The 17,294-nt window shown below is 39.1% G+C and overlaps 3 protein-coding genes across 3 annotated transcripts; 2 read left to right on the top strand and 1 right to left on the bottom strand.

Moving 5' to 3' along the window:
* Window positions 1-1,281: 1,281 nt before the first annotated feature.
* defbl2 (defensin, beta-like 2) lies at window positions 1,282-1,913 on the bottom strand. Its single transcript, XM_071205441.1, is given in 2 exon segments — window positions 1,282-1,622; window positions 1,756-1,913. Coding segments are annotated over 2 exon segments (180 nt in total). The 3' UTR covers window positions 1,282-1,600.
* A 2,294-nt stretch (window positions 1,914-4,207) lies between these two features.
* Window positions 4,208-9,271, top strand: spag7 (sperm associated antigen 7). The gene is made up of 7 exons (XM_034099875.2): window positions 4,208-4,330; window positions 5,663-5,730; window positions 6,636-6,724; window positions 6,821-6,905; window positions 6,991-7,080; window positions 7,983-8,139; window positions 8,235-9,271. The coding sequence occupies exons 1-7, from the start codon at window positions 4,246-4,248 to the stop codon at window positions 8,348-8,350; spliced, it is 690 nt and encodes a 229-aa protein (XP_033955766.1). The 5' UTR covers window positions 4,208-4,245; the 3' UTR covers window positions 8,351-9,271.
* Window positions 9,272-10,279: 1,008 nt separating this feature from the next.
* On the top strand, window positions 10,280-16,693 carry chrdl2 (chordin-like 2). Its single transcript, XM_034098399.2, has 11 exons — window positions 10,280-10,423; window positions 11,537-11,649; window positions 12,088-12,181; window positions 12,275-12,420; window positions 13,519-13,612; window positions 13,909-13,970; window positions 14,709-14,871; window positions 14,994-15,182; window positions 15,283-15,456; window positions 15,916-16,008; window positions 16,091-16,693. The coding sequence occupies exons 1-11, from the start codon at window positions 10,357-10,359 to the stop codon at window positions 16,222-16,224; spliced, it is 1,329 nt and encodes a 442-aa protein (XP_033954290.1). The 5' UTR covers window positions 10,280-10,356; the 3' UTR covers window positions 16,225-16,693.
* The last annotated feature ends 601 nt before the right edge of the window (window positions 16,694-17,294 follow it).

Raw genomic sequence — 17,294 nt, 5'->3', positions numbered from 1 at the left:
AGATTGTCATTCAGTTTGTCAAAAACATATTGACATTTGCCCAACAGTAAAACATTATTGAAAGTTGCCATATTGAAGTGTCTGGGATTCTGTTCATTCAGATTCAGAATGAACAGAATCCCAGAACTCATAAGAACAACAATCAGGCAGTGTTAGACTAGCAACCCTCATGTTTTTAGATTTAAAAAGTACAGTTTTTTTAAATAGAGTCTGGCAGTTTTGCTCAGAGCTCAGAAAACGGCATTGGTTCCCTGTTGAAAACATATACAAAACAGCTGACCATAGGTAAAGCACCTATGACCTAATAAGGACTTACTAGGGCTGCATAGTATATATATTTGATTTATCTTCACTTCAGAAAAAAAGCGCCCGCAGCATCCCCTGACTCTCATTTCTCTTCAGTAACGCTAGTCTGTGCGCTGACAGTTCATAAATACATCTATCCTGTAATAACTTTGTGTTTTAAGCTGTCAGCTTTGTGAAGACAGACAGCCTCATGTAAACAGGTTTGTGGGGGGTTATCCCTTTGTAGTTTGGTCACGCTGCGCTGTCTGAATAGCACAAAGATTCCACTCAGATGACAAAGCAGGGCACAATACAGCGGCCCATGTTTACAAATAGCATTCATGCCTTTAACACCTACGAGCCCGGACCGCTCACCAACCATCTTCAGATGTTAACGGGTGCAACATTCAGATGTGTAATTAAATGTTGCAATCATTTGAGTTGCTTCCTAGATGTCAGTTATTCATAATTTATCAGGGCCAGGCTGAGTATATTTGATTTTTCAGCGAACAGTCATGTCTCTTCCTTATTAAATAAATTAACCAGAGATGAACAACAAAGATATTTGACCTTTGACCGTAGGTAGGCAAACAATTTAACAATGAATTTGCTTTGCAGTCGTGACGTAGTCCATCTGTTGCAGACAATGTTGTCCAGTCAGACAGAATGGTGAGATAACATAAACACAGACAAGAGACATAACACTTCAATCACAAAAGCTCTATTCCATCACAGCTATTTGGGTCAGTCACTTGACCATCATTGTGTCCAGTCAGTACAGCGCTGTGCCAGACTCCACTGCTTTTCATGCTGTTATATCCCTAAAGTTAGGTCCAAGTGGGTAATGTGCTGCAGAGTTAGTGTTAGCACTATATTTAAGGTATTTTTCAGATGGAAAGTGAAGTCATTTTTGAAAATTATATTTGGGACAATATCATTCAAACAGAATGACAAAAATCAAAGAGAAACATCAGTCATTTTCTTTCATGCATTTATTGTCAACACTGCATCTCGGAGAGTAGATGTGACTGTTCACACAGGGTTGTTTAAGAAAGTGAGATTACAGGATGCTTCAGACACAGTTTCAAGCAACAACAGCAGCTTTATGATTGCACCTAATAGCTATAAGTGATCTAGGTCTAAATATAAAAAGTCCACTTCAAAAGCACTTGTTGTCGGATCCCACTGCATGTTAGCGGTCTGAGAGGGATTGAAACGTTGTTTGTCCAGTAGAAGGCTGTTGGTTATCAGATCCGGCTGGGTGCAGCTATCCATGTACTGGGGATGTCAGTCCTTATTTTGCTGCATGCAGGCGCTAAGCCCGCACAGCACAGCACCTGGAAATGAGTGCAGAGCAAATTAAGTTAATCTTACAATAGGGCAATCATTTCAAAAGTCTTTGCAAAAAATAAGCTATTTAGTGTTACAATAGTTCTGCACAGTTATTCTTTATGATCGTAGCAGGTCTACCTGTATCTTCGGGGGCAACCGTGATGACCAACGATGTACTCCTGAGCATAACAGAACCGTCTGCAGAGTCCTCTATACCCACAAGTCCAGTACTGCATTTCTGGATCATTGCCTGCGGATAATCATAAAATAATCATAAATATGGTTCATTTCTGCATCATTTTCTGTTGTTATTGTCACAAATATGTTGCATTTCTAGATAATTGCCTGTATATAATCATTAAAGAATAGATAATTATGTTCTCGTAATCCTGATGAATATTGACTTGTTCATAAACTGTAATCACAGTAAACACATTATTCTTAAATTCTTAAATTGTTGAAAATAAATTCTGAAAAAAACGTGTTTACATGCAAATATGCACAGTGAAGTTTGAGCATTTGCCATATTATGAATCGGTTGATCTGATCTCACACTAAATGAAAACAGGTGTATTCATTGCTTACCCTCCCCGACTGCGAGCATCAGGAGAAGAACAAGGAGAACCAATCTCAATCCCTTCATGTTTGGGTACCAATAAGCTTTCAGACACTGTTGACAGTCTGATGCTGCATTTATACAGCATTTCAACCACGGGGGAGGAGTCCGACGTGCTCTGTGCAAATCACAATAACAAAGTGTCTCTGAATGATGGCAGTCTGAGGCCTGATCAGCTTATTCAGCTTAGTATAAACAGCTGAAGTGTCTTGAGAATGTAAGATCACTTTTGGACATTTTACAAAGAGCCATACTGTTATGGGACTGTGTAAGTGAGCAAAAATATCTTTATTATTCATCCTAATATAAAAAAGAACCAGTTTTTGATATTGGACTTATACTATGGCTGTACCAAAAAGGACTCCTTCAGTTTTAGGTGTGACATACAAACGTATCTGCTTGCTTTAGACACAGTAAGCAGTACCATTCTGTCTGTCCTGCTGTGTTTTCAGGGCAGCCCTCTGTTCCACCACTGCTCTGCCTGCCCACATCTGAATATGGCAGTAGTTCATGTGTTATTGCTGATCCCGTGAAACTACAATCAAACCGCACAAAACACGCTGCTCCAGTGACGCAGGGGAGGATTGTTAACACAACAATAACAAGGCATAGACCCTCTGACATGTACTTGTATAGCATGCCCCCTAGTGCTTGTGTAAAGACGTTTGCTTGTTTAGTCTCTGACACACTCTAGTACAGATTATCAACATTATTATTGTTTTCGACCCAATCCATTGGCATGGTAAAACCAGGATGAAGAGCAGCGGCTGTGCATCAGAATTGAGCACAGGGCTGTTAGCAACCACACCAAATTAATGTATTGATTTTAGGTTACTGTAGTAATCACATATGCTGCAGAAGAAAAATACCCTGTAACAAATAACAAGTCCTGTATTTAAAGTCTTATTTAGGTTATTATACACAAGTGGCCTATTAGCAGATATGTTTAGGCCTCCTGGAAGTATCAGAAGCAAACATAATTAAATAGTACTATTCAAAGTGTTGAATTTATCTGTCATTGTATTGAATTCCTGATTCGTAATCTTGAAGTTGCATCTGAATGTCAAAGAGGTAGAGCTGACTTTAACAACTTTAAGTTCTGCTAGGTAATTTCCGTGGGTAACTAACACTAACTAAAGATGTTTTCAGATAAATGTATTGGAGTTACAATACCTCTTCCCTCTGAATTATTTTCCATCATATATTATACAATTATGAATTAATGTTATTTCTGTTGACCCATATTCATCTCTACAGTATTTTTGAGATTTTAAAAAAGATTTAAGAAAACTTTAAAGAAGGGTTTTTTTCGGCCTCTTCTTGAACTCTAACAATTGGTATCTTTTTTAGATGTGTACATTATGAACTATAAAGTATACCTCAGTAGTAGGCCTTTGTGTATTTACACCCCACCTCTGTAGTAATACAACCCTCTGATCATGGCCGTCACTCTCCAGATTTAATATCAGCATACCGGGAGACAGAAGATGCCCCTCCCCCGGGTGTTGAATCTCCAGCACCTGCATGAGTAACCAATGCATAGACCTCTGGACCACCTATGTGTTTTTTTATACATTGAACGCCCAACTATAGGTCTTGCTGTGATGTGATTTGGAGTGAATTTGTACATTTATGCACAAAACGAGCACACAGGTGGAGGACAGAACATTACATGAATACAAAATAAATAAATGCATACATACAGGAATAAATACATTTGAAAAAAACAGAAATAAATAAATGTGTAAATAAATAAATATGGGAATAAATAGAGGAATAAATAAACACAAGAAAAAATAAATAAATACAGGAATAAATAAAGAAATGTGGAAATAAATACAAGAACATGCCTGGGACATGCCTGTGAGACACAGGGTGGCGATCGTGGCGACAGATGTTTCACGCCGGTTCTTCAACACAGCGAAGAAAAACTCCACACTGTCTGCGCATGCGCATACCGTACAGCTGCAGCCAACAACAACAGACTGAACGCTGTGCCCTATCATTCCAAGATGGCGGACCTCCTAGGCTCAATCTTAAACTCGATGGAGAAGCCTCCAACAGTTGGAAGCCAGGAAAGCCGACGAAAGGCTCGAGGTACCTCATGTTTTGCCTAAATAACGAAATATTCTATTTGCTTCCGTTTGAATAGTTGAAATGGATATAAAGGCACTCGGATGGATGTGTGTGGAAACTAGAGAGCATTTCTGGGGCTGCCATTGGCCAGTTGAGCCTTCAGTAAGCACCGTGGGCCCGGGTCTGCTTTAGCACCGCCTCAACGTGCTGCCCCGCGTGTACCGCAGACCTCAGGTCACTATATGGATTAGTGATGTGGGAAATTAAGGTTTCTGAAACACTGAATCACTGTAAAACTTTGAACTGAAAGCGGTTCATTGGTTCCAGGCATTTGTCGAATTCAAAATTATGTTACGCAAGTCAGAATCCAAACCCGTGTAAAGCATTGTAAACAAACAGCTCGTTTTACATGCTGCAGACTCCTGGGTTTGACTAAGAAACAGGTTACTTCTGATCACTAGTGCTTTACATTGAGTCCTATTATTTTCATCGATGATCCCTTTTAATCTACCTTTTATTTCCCATTAAATCCACAGCTTCCACTTTGCAGAAATTGCTATGCTATTAGCTCAAGCTATGATAATTTTAAATGTTGAATCAAGTGCAATGTGTTCATGATTCATATATTTGTTAATTGGTATGGATACTGCCTATAGACTTTTTACAGAACAACTGCTACTTTTCTCCATTTAAATCTATTTTGCTATCTTTCCTGTTTGCTGATATCAGATGAAAGACTGCTTCAGAGCCAAATTGTAGCACTTTGGCAACGCTGAATTCTGTGTTGCTACAAATGAACAAACCAATCTAATTTTCAGTTATCGTTAGGACACAAGACGATTGTGATTAAAAAAAGACAAGCTCACTAAATGTTATGAGCAGGCGTGCCAAAAATATTATAGAATCAGAATCCTTTTTATTACCAAGTAGGTTTCCACATACGAGGAATTTGCTTGTGCATACAAAGACACAGAACAATGATGTAGCAAAACTAAGTAAAATAAAAATAGCACTGTAATGATAATGTTAAAAAGTATTTTAAGACTATTATAACAAATGAACAATATTTACATATGACAAATACTATATATAGGCCTACTGTATTTAAAGTGGAGAGCTGTGCTGATTTAAAAGAGCTAGTGTGGAGAAGACATTTGCAGGATTTACACATTTAAAAAAAAACAAGATATTTTTCGTATGATGTGATAACATAGGCTTGATAAGTTTTTCTGTAACTTAAGTCTTCAAAAGTATCGACAGACCTGTGATCTGTGTTTACACCGGTAACATTTATTGCTATATCTGCACAAACAAAACCCATGAAAACTGAAATGTATGTCCTTTTTTTTGAAGAGCAAGCAGCACGACTCAAAAAGATGGAGGAACTTGAGAAAAGAAAGAAAGCTGAGTTCCGGAAAAAGGTGAGTGTCACAACTGATATATATTGATTGCAAACTCAGAGGCCATACATACATTACACAAGCCTAATTGGACACAGTGCAATAGAACTGTTCTGAAACATAATCTACCTCTACAGAGTTTATAATGTTCAGTTTTTGTTGACATGGTCTGAAATGTGTCAATTCAAGTATAGCTTTATATTTAGGTAATACTGAAAAGTGGTTTTATATTGGACTGCATTCAATTGTTTGTCCTTCCCATTTGCATACATAATAATCAAAAAGCTTCACTGTTATAATGTCCAGGGAAGCACTGTCCTGGAAATAAGATTTTGCACCTTGGAAATTCAAATACATTTAAAAAGTATGTAACAATTTAACTGGTTTGGTTTATATGAACCTAATGTACTTGCAGGATAATTAGCTTACTGCTCTGAAATGTTGTTCAACTAAATGAAATGTTTAGTCAGCTAACATCAATGCAATTTTGTCAACTCATTGACAGATCTCAGATTCTCCACAAAGAAACATATGAAATCACTTTAGACTAGAGCTTGTGTTTCCCAGAGATGTGCTTTTATTGGGAGAAAGTCATTTAGGATGAAAAAGACTCATCGACTACAATTTAAATCCTGCATTAGACTGTGGCCGTTTCTCAATCTCGATTAAAGCTGCTGCAGAGCCACTATCTCAAGTATACTACGTCATCGAGTGGCGCCGAAGGACTGTTTAAATGCCCAGCATTCGGCGCCACTCGATGACGTCGTATACTTGAAATAGTGGCTCTGCAGCAGCTTTACTCGACATTGAGAAACGGCCCGTATAAAGTGGCCACTGTGGGTAGATCTAGTACAAAGCTCCCATTCACCACTGTTGGTATTTATCACACGAAAATGACACAGACTGTTTCTCTATCTCTTGTTCAGATGGAGAAAGAAGTGTCGGAATTCATTCAAGACAGTGCACAACAGAAACGGAAATACAATCCGATGGGGAAGATTGAGAGGAGTATATTGTAAGTAGTGATTACTTCTGATAATTACAATACGTAATGCAAGACACATGACCAGTGTCCTCATGTGTTTGCCTGTCATTCCTTCCTGTCTCTTAGGCATGACGTTTCAGAGGTGGCCGGTCTGACTTCTTTTTCTTTCGGGGAGGAGGAGGAGAGCCGCTACGTCATGCTTTTCAAGAAGGTCTGAATACTTTACTTTCAAGTCAGTGTTTGATTTTAAAACAATGTGGAGAAAGGTGACTCATTTCCATGTTTTGCCGTGGCAGGAGTTTGCTCCATCAGATGAGGAGCTGGAAGCCTATCGGAATGGAGAGGAGTGGGACCCCAAGCTGGCAGAGCAGCGGCGCAGACTCAAGGTGAGGCGGAGACCACTTTTCAAGATTCAAGACTACTGTCATGTGCACACTAGCTAGAGTGTAGATATGGCAATGACAAACTTAAATTACAGGCTCCTCCAACAGTGCAACATGAATATATAGGACATGGAACAAATAAAACCGATAACATAGTGCAAGAGAATACAAATAGAAATAGTGCAAGAAGAGTCTACAAGTAAATGGAATATGATATATTAGATCAATAATTAGCAAGATGCAAACAGATGAATGTTTATGGATGGTCTTTAAAAATGTCAGTTGTTTAATAGTCTTATTGCCTGTGCAATGAAACTATCTCTGAGTCTGGTAGCAATGGTAACATGCAGGTCTCAAGTCCAATAAGCAACCTGATCTGTCTTACGTAAAACTACCAGCATCAAAGTTACTAGTTACTTATCTTACGAGGGACCTTTCCAGATCCCTTTCAACACGGCACCGTATAAATGTAACGGCTGCAGCGGCACAAGTGAACCGGGCAGAGAGGGAGCAGAAAACAAACAACCTATCAGTCTTCATCCCATATGAATAAAAACAACAATTAGAAAAAGCTTATTTTAGATGGTTTGCTGCCATTTTGAAAAATTCAACATGCATATAGGGAGAGAAAAGATCATAAAAAAACACATTACGTTTTTTACAGACCCCCCCCCCCCCCCTTTCAATGGAGCTTACATCAATTACATCCTTTACTCGTAATGCCTTAACTGGTCTGCTTTAGATTTAGTCATGTTGTGTTCCCTTTTTCCTGTAGTTTGTATACACAATTTGCGTTTGACTCTCATTACTCTCTCAGGTTCTGGATGATATCTAACCATGTATCAGTGGTTGAATTATCCTAAAATGTTCCTAATAAGTCTCTTTCTATGTCCTTGTCACTGCAGGAACAGGCCGCGTTGGAAGAAACAGCATCCAGTAAGACAAAGAAAACTGAAATGTGTCCTAACACCAACTACAGGGACAAGTACGTCCACCTGATCGGCACCACGGCTGCCAAAGATGCAGCACACACACTAGAGGCCAACAGGGCTTATGGCTGCGGTGAGTAAATACTGTCACATTGATTGATTGGCTATACTAAAGTCCTTCTCCCCCCTCCTGAATTGACTTATCATGTCAATAATGTTCTCCTCCAGTGCCGGCAGCAAACAAGAGAGACACCCGCTCCGTAGAGGAAGCCATCGACCAAATCAGAGCGAAGAAACGGCAGAAGCAGGAGGCAGACTCGGGGGCACCCAGCAGCAGCTCCTGAGACTCCACCATGTTTATGTCTACCATTTTTTGTGTGTGTGTGTGTGTGTGTGTGTGTGTGTGGGTGGATGTGTGGGGGCATGAGTGTGTCTGTGACCATTCTGATTCATTCTATAATGCAATACCTTGTAATTCAGACATTTAAAAGTATAACTTATATTCCCTCTGAATGTGTTGAAATCATGAGATTGTGTTTAGTGGAGGATGCTCAGGTGAGTCTCAAGTCAGGAGCTGGATTTTTTTTTAGGTCTTTAACGTTTGTTTGGGACTTTCTCGCAGTTGTCAAGCTTCTCTCACACAATAGGATCCGATACATTTTGACAAAACAGGATTTCATTTTTAAACAATGTTTCTGGGATGTTTTGATTTGCATCTACATTCCCAAGTGACATTTTTATCAATAAAGTATTTACAATTTTAAGCTATGGCCAGGCCGGATGCCGTTTTAAATGATACATTTTAGACAAAGCATGGCTGCAGTCAGTGTTCCCAAAATCCAGTGCAGCTTTTAAAAGGGAAACAGGAATGCCCTTTTTATTTTTTCACCTGTTTCAGATCTTTGTAAATGTGGACATTCGCATGCCATTGCTTCCGTTTCAAATCTCCTTTTAAGAAAATCCAATATTTTGTGGATTTTAGACATTTGTGATTTCGCCCGAGATGTTCGTTGTCTTGATGCATCTGCACTGACCGTGAATTAAGCTGTTACTCCAAACTAAATGTTTTCTTATGAAGCCTGGTGACGGCTTGCAATAGGCATCACAGCAGGGAGCAGAGGTACCAGACTCATCGTGGGAACATTGGTCACATCTGTTTTGTTTGATATCTTAAAGTTTGTTCCTTGGCATCTTGTTATCTATTTTAACATGGTTGCACTGTTTTATTCCCCTCGTGTGTAATTAAATGGAGACCGATATAAGAACTTTGTCTTTATGTTGCCCTCATTTCTGCCTAGCCTAATCTTTGCATCTTAGAGAGGTGTGCATTTATGAGCTTTATTTGGCACTGGTTCAATGGAACTCAATTAATTGACATTTAATAATCTGTGAACTGTACTCGAGGCCTTTCATCTACTACATTTCAGAATGAGTTTTATTTGAGAAATATACTGTAAATAGCTCCTAAATTAAAATACATTGTTAAGGATTAAACCAATAAAATGCAAAGTTAAAATAATATCAGGCCTTGTGACTAAGGTAACGTCGTCACTGTGAACTGACGGCTTCGGGCATTTTTATACTATTTATTGATTTAGTGTTTATTGTATTTTATTTTTAAATGTGTTCCCCTTTCCCCATGTCTGTTGCCGTTGATTGTGTGCACCTGGTGCCCTGTGTTGTCTCCTCCCCCCTCACCTGTGTCCTGTTGGGTTGATTGGGTTGTGCATTTAGGCTCTGGGGTTTTTCTGTTTGAGAGAGTGTGTGTGTGAGATCCTGGTGGTGGCTGGTGACTGTGTTCACGCGTGGGCAGCAGATTGATGCTGTGTCATGTTTATGACGTAATAAATGCCCACACCGGGTTGTATTTTGGACGTTCTGCCTCCTTGCTTGGTCTGGGCCACTTAATTGTCAGCTTCATAGGCCTTAACCAGCAAAAATAAAATGCATTTTTAATTAAAAAAAAAAATATTTGTTACCATGGATGTTGTAAGTAGATTAAGCAGCCAAAATGTGTATACTTTTACTTTACTAAATTATATATTGAGGATTAATTTATTCTTATTGTAAAGTCTGAAATAGCTTCTCATGCTGGACTGAAAGATCGTAAAATCCTCCATGTGTTATTTATGACTATCTGATCTATTTTAGGCTCATGTGGTCACTCTTCAGTTATCCTTGTGGCAGAGCTGGCGCTACCAGTTATCTCCTGCAGGAGGCGCCAGAGATCAACCAAGAGCCCAAGAAGTTAGTTGTTTTTGTGTAACCTTCTCTCACACTGTCCTGCAGTTTCTGTCCTGCACAAACAGACTTATTGCGCGGTTAAGACCCAGACACGCACATGTAAAAGATGAAGTCCACGTTTTTCTTCTTTTTCATCATTTGGTTTGCAGATGCAGAGCTGAAAACCCGGAAAGGTAAGTCCCAGCTGATACTCTGTCCTGGTCAAACTTCAGAGGGGTTTAACATAAGGAAAAGCATGTTAATGTGACTCAGATAAGGAAAGTTTGGTCGGACTCAGCCAAAACTGAACTTGTATTTAGAATATTTTGCTCTATGGCCCTGAACATAACTTTGGTGTTCTGTGGTAAAACGTGTGCATATAATACACTGAAGCCACTAACAATTTAACTTGTGTTTACCTTAACCCATAAGAACCCGCACCCATTTCTACTTTGGTGAAAATTAAGGGGAACATAATGTAGACTATATAGACCATATAGAACACATTTCTGACAAGTAACCCCCCCCCCCCCCCCCCCCCTAGTGTCATTGCTCATTGGGCGTTAATAGTAAAGTAACTCTTACTTATAACTTAATTAATGAGGATGATTGTTTTGTTTACATTAGTTTGCACATTCTTTGATTGAAGAATAAAGAATATATTAACTAAATATCATTGAACAAGCTAAATTAACTGAGCAAATCATAATCATATTTCTAATTGTGACATATGTGTCACTCCAGATTTACTGTAAACAGTTTAATGTTAATGTCCCGATGTGAGTCACAGCGATATTTATCTAATTTGTTTCATATCAATTTGATCAAAACATGTTTCCACAACAGGTTAAATGTAATAAAGGACATGTTATGTAAGCATTTTAATTCTTAAATGGCTTGAATTTGACCTTTAGCAACAAAAAACAAGCTTTTGAAATATAGCTTCTGTCACATGTATTAGTCTGGCACATGGACATCTTGGACATGTTGTTATGGGAACACAAAATCAAATGTCCGGGCCCATGACCCACCAGACTGTTCAGGGTGTGTCACTTGGGTACTTCATGAGATAAAAACAAGGCTACAGCTGTATAAGGAACTTTCCAGAACATTTAAATGTCATGTAACACCTGTGTCACTGTGGGTTCTTATTTAATGGGACAAATGGGATCATGGCCCACTTTGAGCTGATTGTGGGTTTCACTAAATGGCTTTGACAAATATTGTGATAGTTAACATCGAAGTGCTTTTGATTTTATGTTCACTTCTGCCACATGGAGCTCATCCTGCTCATTTTTGGCACCCAGGTTCTCGGGTGGTATGCACTTTCAAAGACAAGACATACAGCCCAGGAGACAGCTGGCATCCTTATCTGGAGCCCTTTGGATTCATGTACTGCATGCGCTGTGTCTGCTCAGAGGTATCTTTGTACAGTTACATATCACTCCTATACAAACATCTACATATAATAATGATCTTCATTTGTATAGCACCTTTCATACAATAAGTGCAGTTCAAAGTGCTTCACATAGTCATTTCCCAGAGTATTGATATCACACAGAATACAGTTACCAGTAAAAGACATACAAATTAAAAAAATAGCATAGAGTAAACGTAAAAAATACATTTAGATTAAAGGTATAACGATTAAATTGTGCATTAAAAGGAGGATAGTGCAAATTCAACACACAATCAGGTGACAGGTTAAAATCCAGTGAGAAAGTGCAGCAGAGAGTTTGCTTCCTAAAAGGCTAGATTGTACAAATGTGTTCCACCGCATATACTGCTCTAAAACTGTGAATAACTCTGTGTATGTGATTTGAATGTGCTTTTGAACTCTTATATTGCTCTCTCTTAGACAGGCCATGTGAAATGCAAAACGATCAAGTGCCCTGCTCTGCCCTGTGAACACCCAGTAGCTGAGCCTCAGCAGTGCTGTCCCAGATGCACAGGTAGACGTCCTCTAATGGTCCTATCAGATCTGAGCTTTAGAGTTCTGCTGGTGACTTTAAGGCCTGCTGTCCTGTGTGGTGTGTCCTCCTCAGATGAGCCCAGGACCCCTGCAGGGCTGAGAGCTTCAGTGAAGTCCTGCAGGTACAACGGGAGTGTTTATCAGCCGGGGGAGACCTTCACCAAGCTCGACCTCTTCCCCTCCAAGCAGAGCAACCAGTGTGTCGTGTGCACATGCTCTGTGAGTTGCATCTAATGTACTACTTATATATATATTATATTGATATTTTTTTACGAAATCCAAGTTTTAATCAAACATGTAGCCTAATCTGTAAAACATTCACTATACTAATTTTCAGAGCAAAGTGATGGTGTGTTTTATGGACCAAAAAACAAACAAAGAAATTGACATACATTTTATTGAATATTTAAATATATTCCTATTTTAGCAATAAAATAAATTCCCAATTAATAGTTAATATGTAGTTTCCCAAATCCTCTTTTAATTAGCAATTTCCCTCTTCAACAGCATATCCAATGTTTTCCACCACAGCCTTTAAGTTTGCTTTTATTAAATGGTTATTTAACTCATTCTAAAACTTCTCATATATAAAGCATTGCAATATTTTAGACTTTTCAAAACTTTTTGCATATATGCCTGGATAGCATCTTTGCCTAGGACTCATAACTGCTTTGCTATGCAGTGAAAGTATAAATGTATAATTAAATGTATATTGTAGCAAGTAATGGCACTTGCTTTGGTTCATGTGTTGGCGAAGCTTGGTTGTGATTGGCAAAAGAAAATGCATGCCTATCAGAAAGAGCCAACATCAGAAAGAATAAGTAAATGAACTTCACTGTGGGGTTTCCTCCATTAAAAGCCCCATGATGAGAGGAGTTAATTTGAGCTGTTAAGTGGTGTTTGTTCACAGATGTTTCCAAGGAGACAAGTCTTAACACTATAATTAGCAAAAAGACTCCCTGCAAATCACCATTATCCTAATGTTTTCCTGCCATGGATCTATTAGTGTATATGTTATCATTTTAATCTCTGCAGTTTGTCTTCAGGTTTGCTTGTAATGGAACATCCTCACAGCTTTTCGTATGACTGTGATATTCTCTGCATGTTTTTGATAGGACAGAACCTTGCTTGTGCGGGAAAATTACGTTTTAATCAATTTCCATGAAAAGCTAAACAAATGTCTTTGCTAAGTTGTTTTTAAAAAAACATTGGATCTCTAAGACACTAGGTCAAGAGAGGCCTGCAGAAACCTTGCAGTACTCTAGACTTGGCCTCTGGACTTATATAATATAAAAAGTTCGACATTTTCTTTCTCAGAATGGAAATATCTTCTGCGGTCTGAAAACATGCCAACCAATCACCTGCTCCTCTGCCGTCTCCGTCCCAGACACCTGCTGTTTGGTGTGTAAAGGTACTCAAACCCATCCAAGCTCACACACTGGTTTACTCTTTATCTAACCTTTACAAACAAATGTTTTAGCCTATGCATATGACATAATTTTTTCAACAAATATAAAACATTGAAATTAAACCACTTATCGAAAACGATGTTCTAAGTAATGCAGTTTGTTCCACTGTAAATCACAACACAAAGAAACTCCTTGATGTGATCATATTGTTACGATGATAATTAGCAACTGAATTTAAATCTATTCAATGTTGATTATAATGTCCTCACACTTGTTTCTTTTCTCCTTGGTCTTTTAGATACTGGCACAAGTGGGTCCTCATCAACTGAGGAGGGAAACCAGCAACTGAACAGAGGCGTTGTATGTGCTAGCTGATTTATCATAAAACTAATGTCTTTGCTAAGGCTGTCATATGAAACATGCCTATTTTTGGAAATATATTGAAATGTAGTGTCCTTGAACACAACACTGAGGTACCTGCATGCTCACACTGACCTATGACCTCTGTGGGAAAGTGTGTGGGGGGGATACAATTAGTCAAATCCTTTCTGAATTATCAATTTTGCTGTGATTTTTGAAGAGAAGGCTTTTAAAAAATATTTCCCCTTAAGATCCCCTTGGCCTGATAAAAAGGTTGAATTACATCGTGTTCTATTCAAAGTGCTGAAACAAATCTGAGATATGGGCCGTGTTTCAGAGACCTGGAGCCAGGATATTTTGGGGGCGGTGGTGGCGGCGAAGTCGATTGGGACTTGGCTTGGCAACTGGAAGGTCACCAGTTCAAGTCCCGGCAAGACCAAGTGCTACCGAGGTGTCCCTGAGCAAGGCACCGTTCCCCACACTGCTCCCCGGGCGCCGTTCAAAATGGCAGCACACTGCTCCTAACACTAGGATGGGTCAAATGCAGAGAAACAATTTCCCCACGGGGATTAATAAAGTATATCAACTCAAAAATCAAATCAAAATCAAAAGATATACACTTTTATGATTAATGAACTAAATGTGAGGCTCCTTTAGCCATCACTCATGGAGAAAGCCAGGAAAGCCGAGGGCTAGATGAAGGATAACCGTGTTTTGTTCTATCTGTTTTAATAAAAGAGGCATTCAGTGGATCAGTGTTCTGGAGAGCCGGGCAGGGTGCGGTCCGACCGTGCGACTCCCCCCAGGGTCAGGGCTGCTCCCAGAGGCTTCGCTAGACTCAACCTCAAAGGGGCTTCAGAGACCACCGTGAAGATTTTGTTGCAGAGGAAACACCATAGAGGTGAGACTTGGTCCTAACAAAACGATCCAGTATAGGTATTTGATTTTATAGTCATGTTCCTTACAACTTTACGATCGCTTCCATACGCAGTGCAACCCTCAGCTGTTTCCCATCTCTCTCAGCGTGTTCCTACAATGGCAAGACGTACTCTCATGGAGACATGTGGCACCCAGTTCTGGGCAAGGTCCTGGAATGCATCCTGTGCACTTGTACTGATGGCCTCCAGGACTGCAAGCGCATCACTTGTCCCAGCCAGTACCCATGCCAACATCCTATGAAATCAGCAGGAAAGTGCTGCAAGACTTGTCCAGGTAAACAAACACGACTCATAACATAATGAAGTGTTCACACTGACATGATGTTGATTAGAACACCATCAACATAAACTTGTGTCTGTTTTTGTTGCTTTAGAACGTAAAACTGAACGTAACCAGACCCAGTGTTATACTGGACATAAAAGCAACGTCTTAGTGTATAAAGTGGACTCATCGATGAAAGTGGACCCACCCGACACGGTCAGGATCATTGCTGTTGAAAAACAAAGTACTGCTGAGGTCGAAGTGCAAGTATGGAAGACTGTAGAAGGTACTGTAACTGAGAACCATATCAAATGAATAGTTTTACGCTTGTGTTGGATGAGAGAGCATTGACAGCACTCTGACCACTATGAAGCCAGCAGGCAGTCTTTCGAGCCAATGTGAAGATGCCTTGAACCTGCCTTTTGTCCCTGATAGCCAGCAGGGGGCGTTGCAATGTTTGCATATAAGAAGTCTGATTGTATAGAAGTCTATGAGAAAATGACCCAACTTCTCCCTTTATTTATCATCTCCGTTAACCATTTCCTGATGACTTTGAAGTCTCTTTTGCTAATTCAAGTATTTTTCAATAGAGCATGGTGTTTGTTTAAGAAATGATGGTCCCATTTAGAGTAAAATGAAGCAACCTTGGCTACCTTGTGAATATCGGTTACTCCCACGTTGTTGTCCATGTCTTTCTTCTGTAACACTTTTAAATGTTTCTCATCTGAATTCTTCCTTTATACAGGTGTCTTAGAACTAATGGATATCGGTGACGTTGAAAAAAAAAATATTGTGGATAATCCAGGAAATTACACATTACTGACGACACTTAATGAAGGTTTGTTCTATGCCTTTTTTTATTTCGCAAAACGACCTATTTTAGTATGACGGATTAATGTGAATTCCGGTTTGTTTTTCAGAGACGTGGAAAAAGTTTAAAGAGGAGGGGGAACATTTGAGTACAGCTCCTCAGACGACAATCTGTGAAGACGGCATTCGGGAGATGGTGACTTACTTAAATCCCAAGCAGACGGAAGACGTATGCTCACCCTGAAGGTTGTTTTACTCCCGTGACACTCCTTGTATCGACCAATAACTACATGGATATCATACAGTAAATACTTTATTCATGTATGTTGAACTTGGATGTCCTGCGTCATTCCTGTATTACAAGTGGAATTTCAAAATTATAATATTGTTTTTCGTGTTTTTAACCATCACACATATTTTAAAGTTACAAAACACAACTAGCAGATAGTTCTAACACCTTTCTTGATTAAAATGTGGTTTTGTTTTGTGGAGTATAGAGATCAGAGTTTAGAGCAGGAGACGGCCTCAGTGTGAATCTTTTGGATGATTGAGGACCTTTGGGGATCAGCATTTTAGGCATCTGTTCAAAATGTAAAGGTTTTCTAAGGCTGTTATATGAGTATCAACATATTTATTGTTAATACAAACAGAGCTTTGTCAATGTATTTTGTTTTGTTGAATGCTTTTTGTATATACATTTACATTTCTTTGCATCCAGAGTCATTTTATTAGGGTTTGATATGTCAGCCAATACCGGGCTGTGCCGAAGCTGCTTGTTTTTGAGCGAGAAAACAGCCTTTTCCTAATCCTTCTGATGTGAGCATGAAGACATTGTGTAGCTATTTTTATGCAGCCACAGGATTTGGTTTGTTATTATACACTAATGACTTTCTACCAATCCACATACCAGAAATATTTCGTTTTTAAAGTGTTCATATTCGATATATCTGAATGCACTCTGTACATCTGCTTACAATTTTAACCCATAAAGTTATTCAGTGTTTTACACAAGTCAAAATTGTTGTGTGATTGGTTTATGGTGTCTATATATAGTGGACTAATTGAAGTCAAACACAGTCATCATTTAAGACATGGCTTATAGAGCTCAGAGTTGTCTTTGAAGGCATTGCTTCAAAGCTATTTGCTGATTCATTAATGGCCGGCAGCAGAGCGGTTCTAATATGGCCGATAAACTGTTTTCCAGCTGGAGATGAAATGTTATCAGAGGCATGAAAATCCAAAGCGGCCGTTAAAACCTTCTTCGCCTCCCACACCCCAAACTCAAACACACATAATATTTTCCCAATATCAACC

The sequence above is a fragment of the Pseudochaenichthys georgianus genome, chromosome 14 (genome assembly GCF_902827115.2).
Source record: "Pseudochaenichthys georgianus chromosome 14, fPseGeo1.2, whole genome shotgun sequence".
Taxonomy (NCBI): domain Eukaryota; kingdom Metazoa; phylum Chordata; class Actinopteri; order Perciformes; family Channichthyidae; genus Pseudochaenichthys; species Pseudochaenichthys georgianus.
The sequence above is the reverse complement of the archived record's forward strand: the minus strand, read 5'-3'. Positions and strand labels throughout refer to the sequence as shown.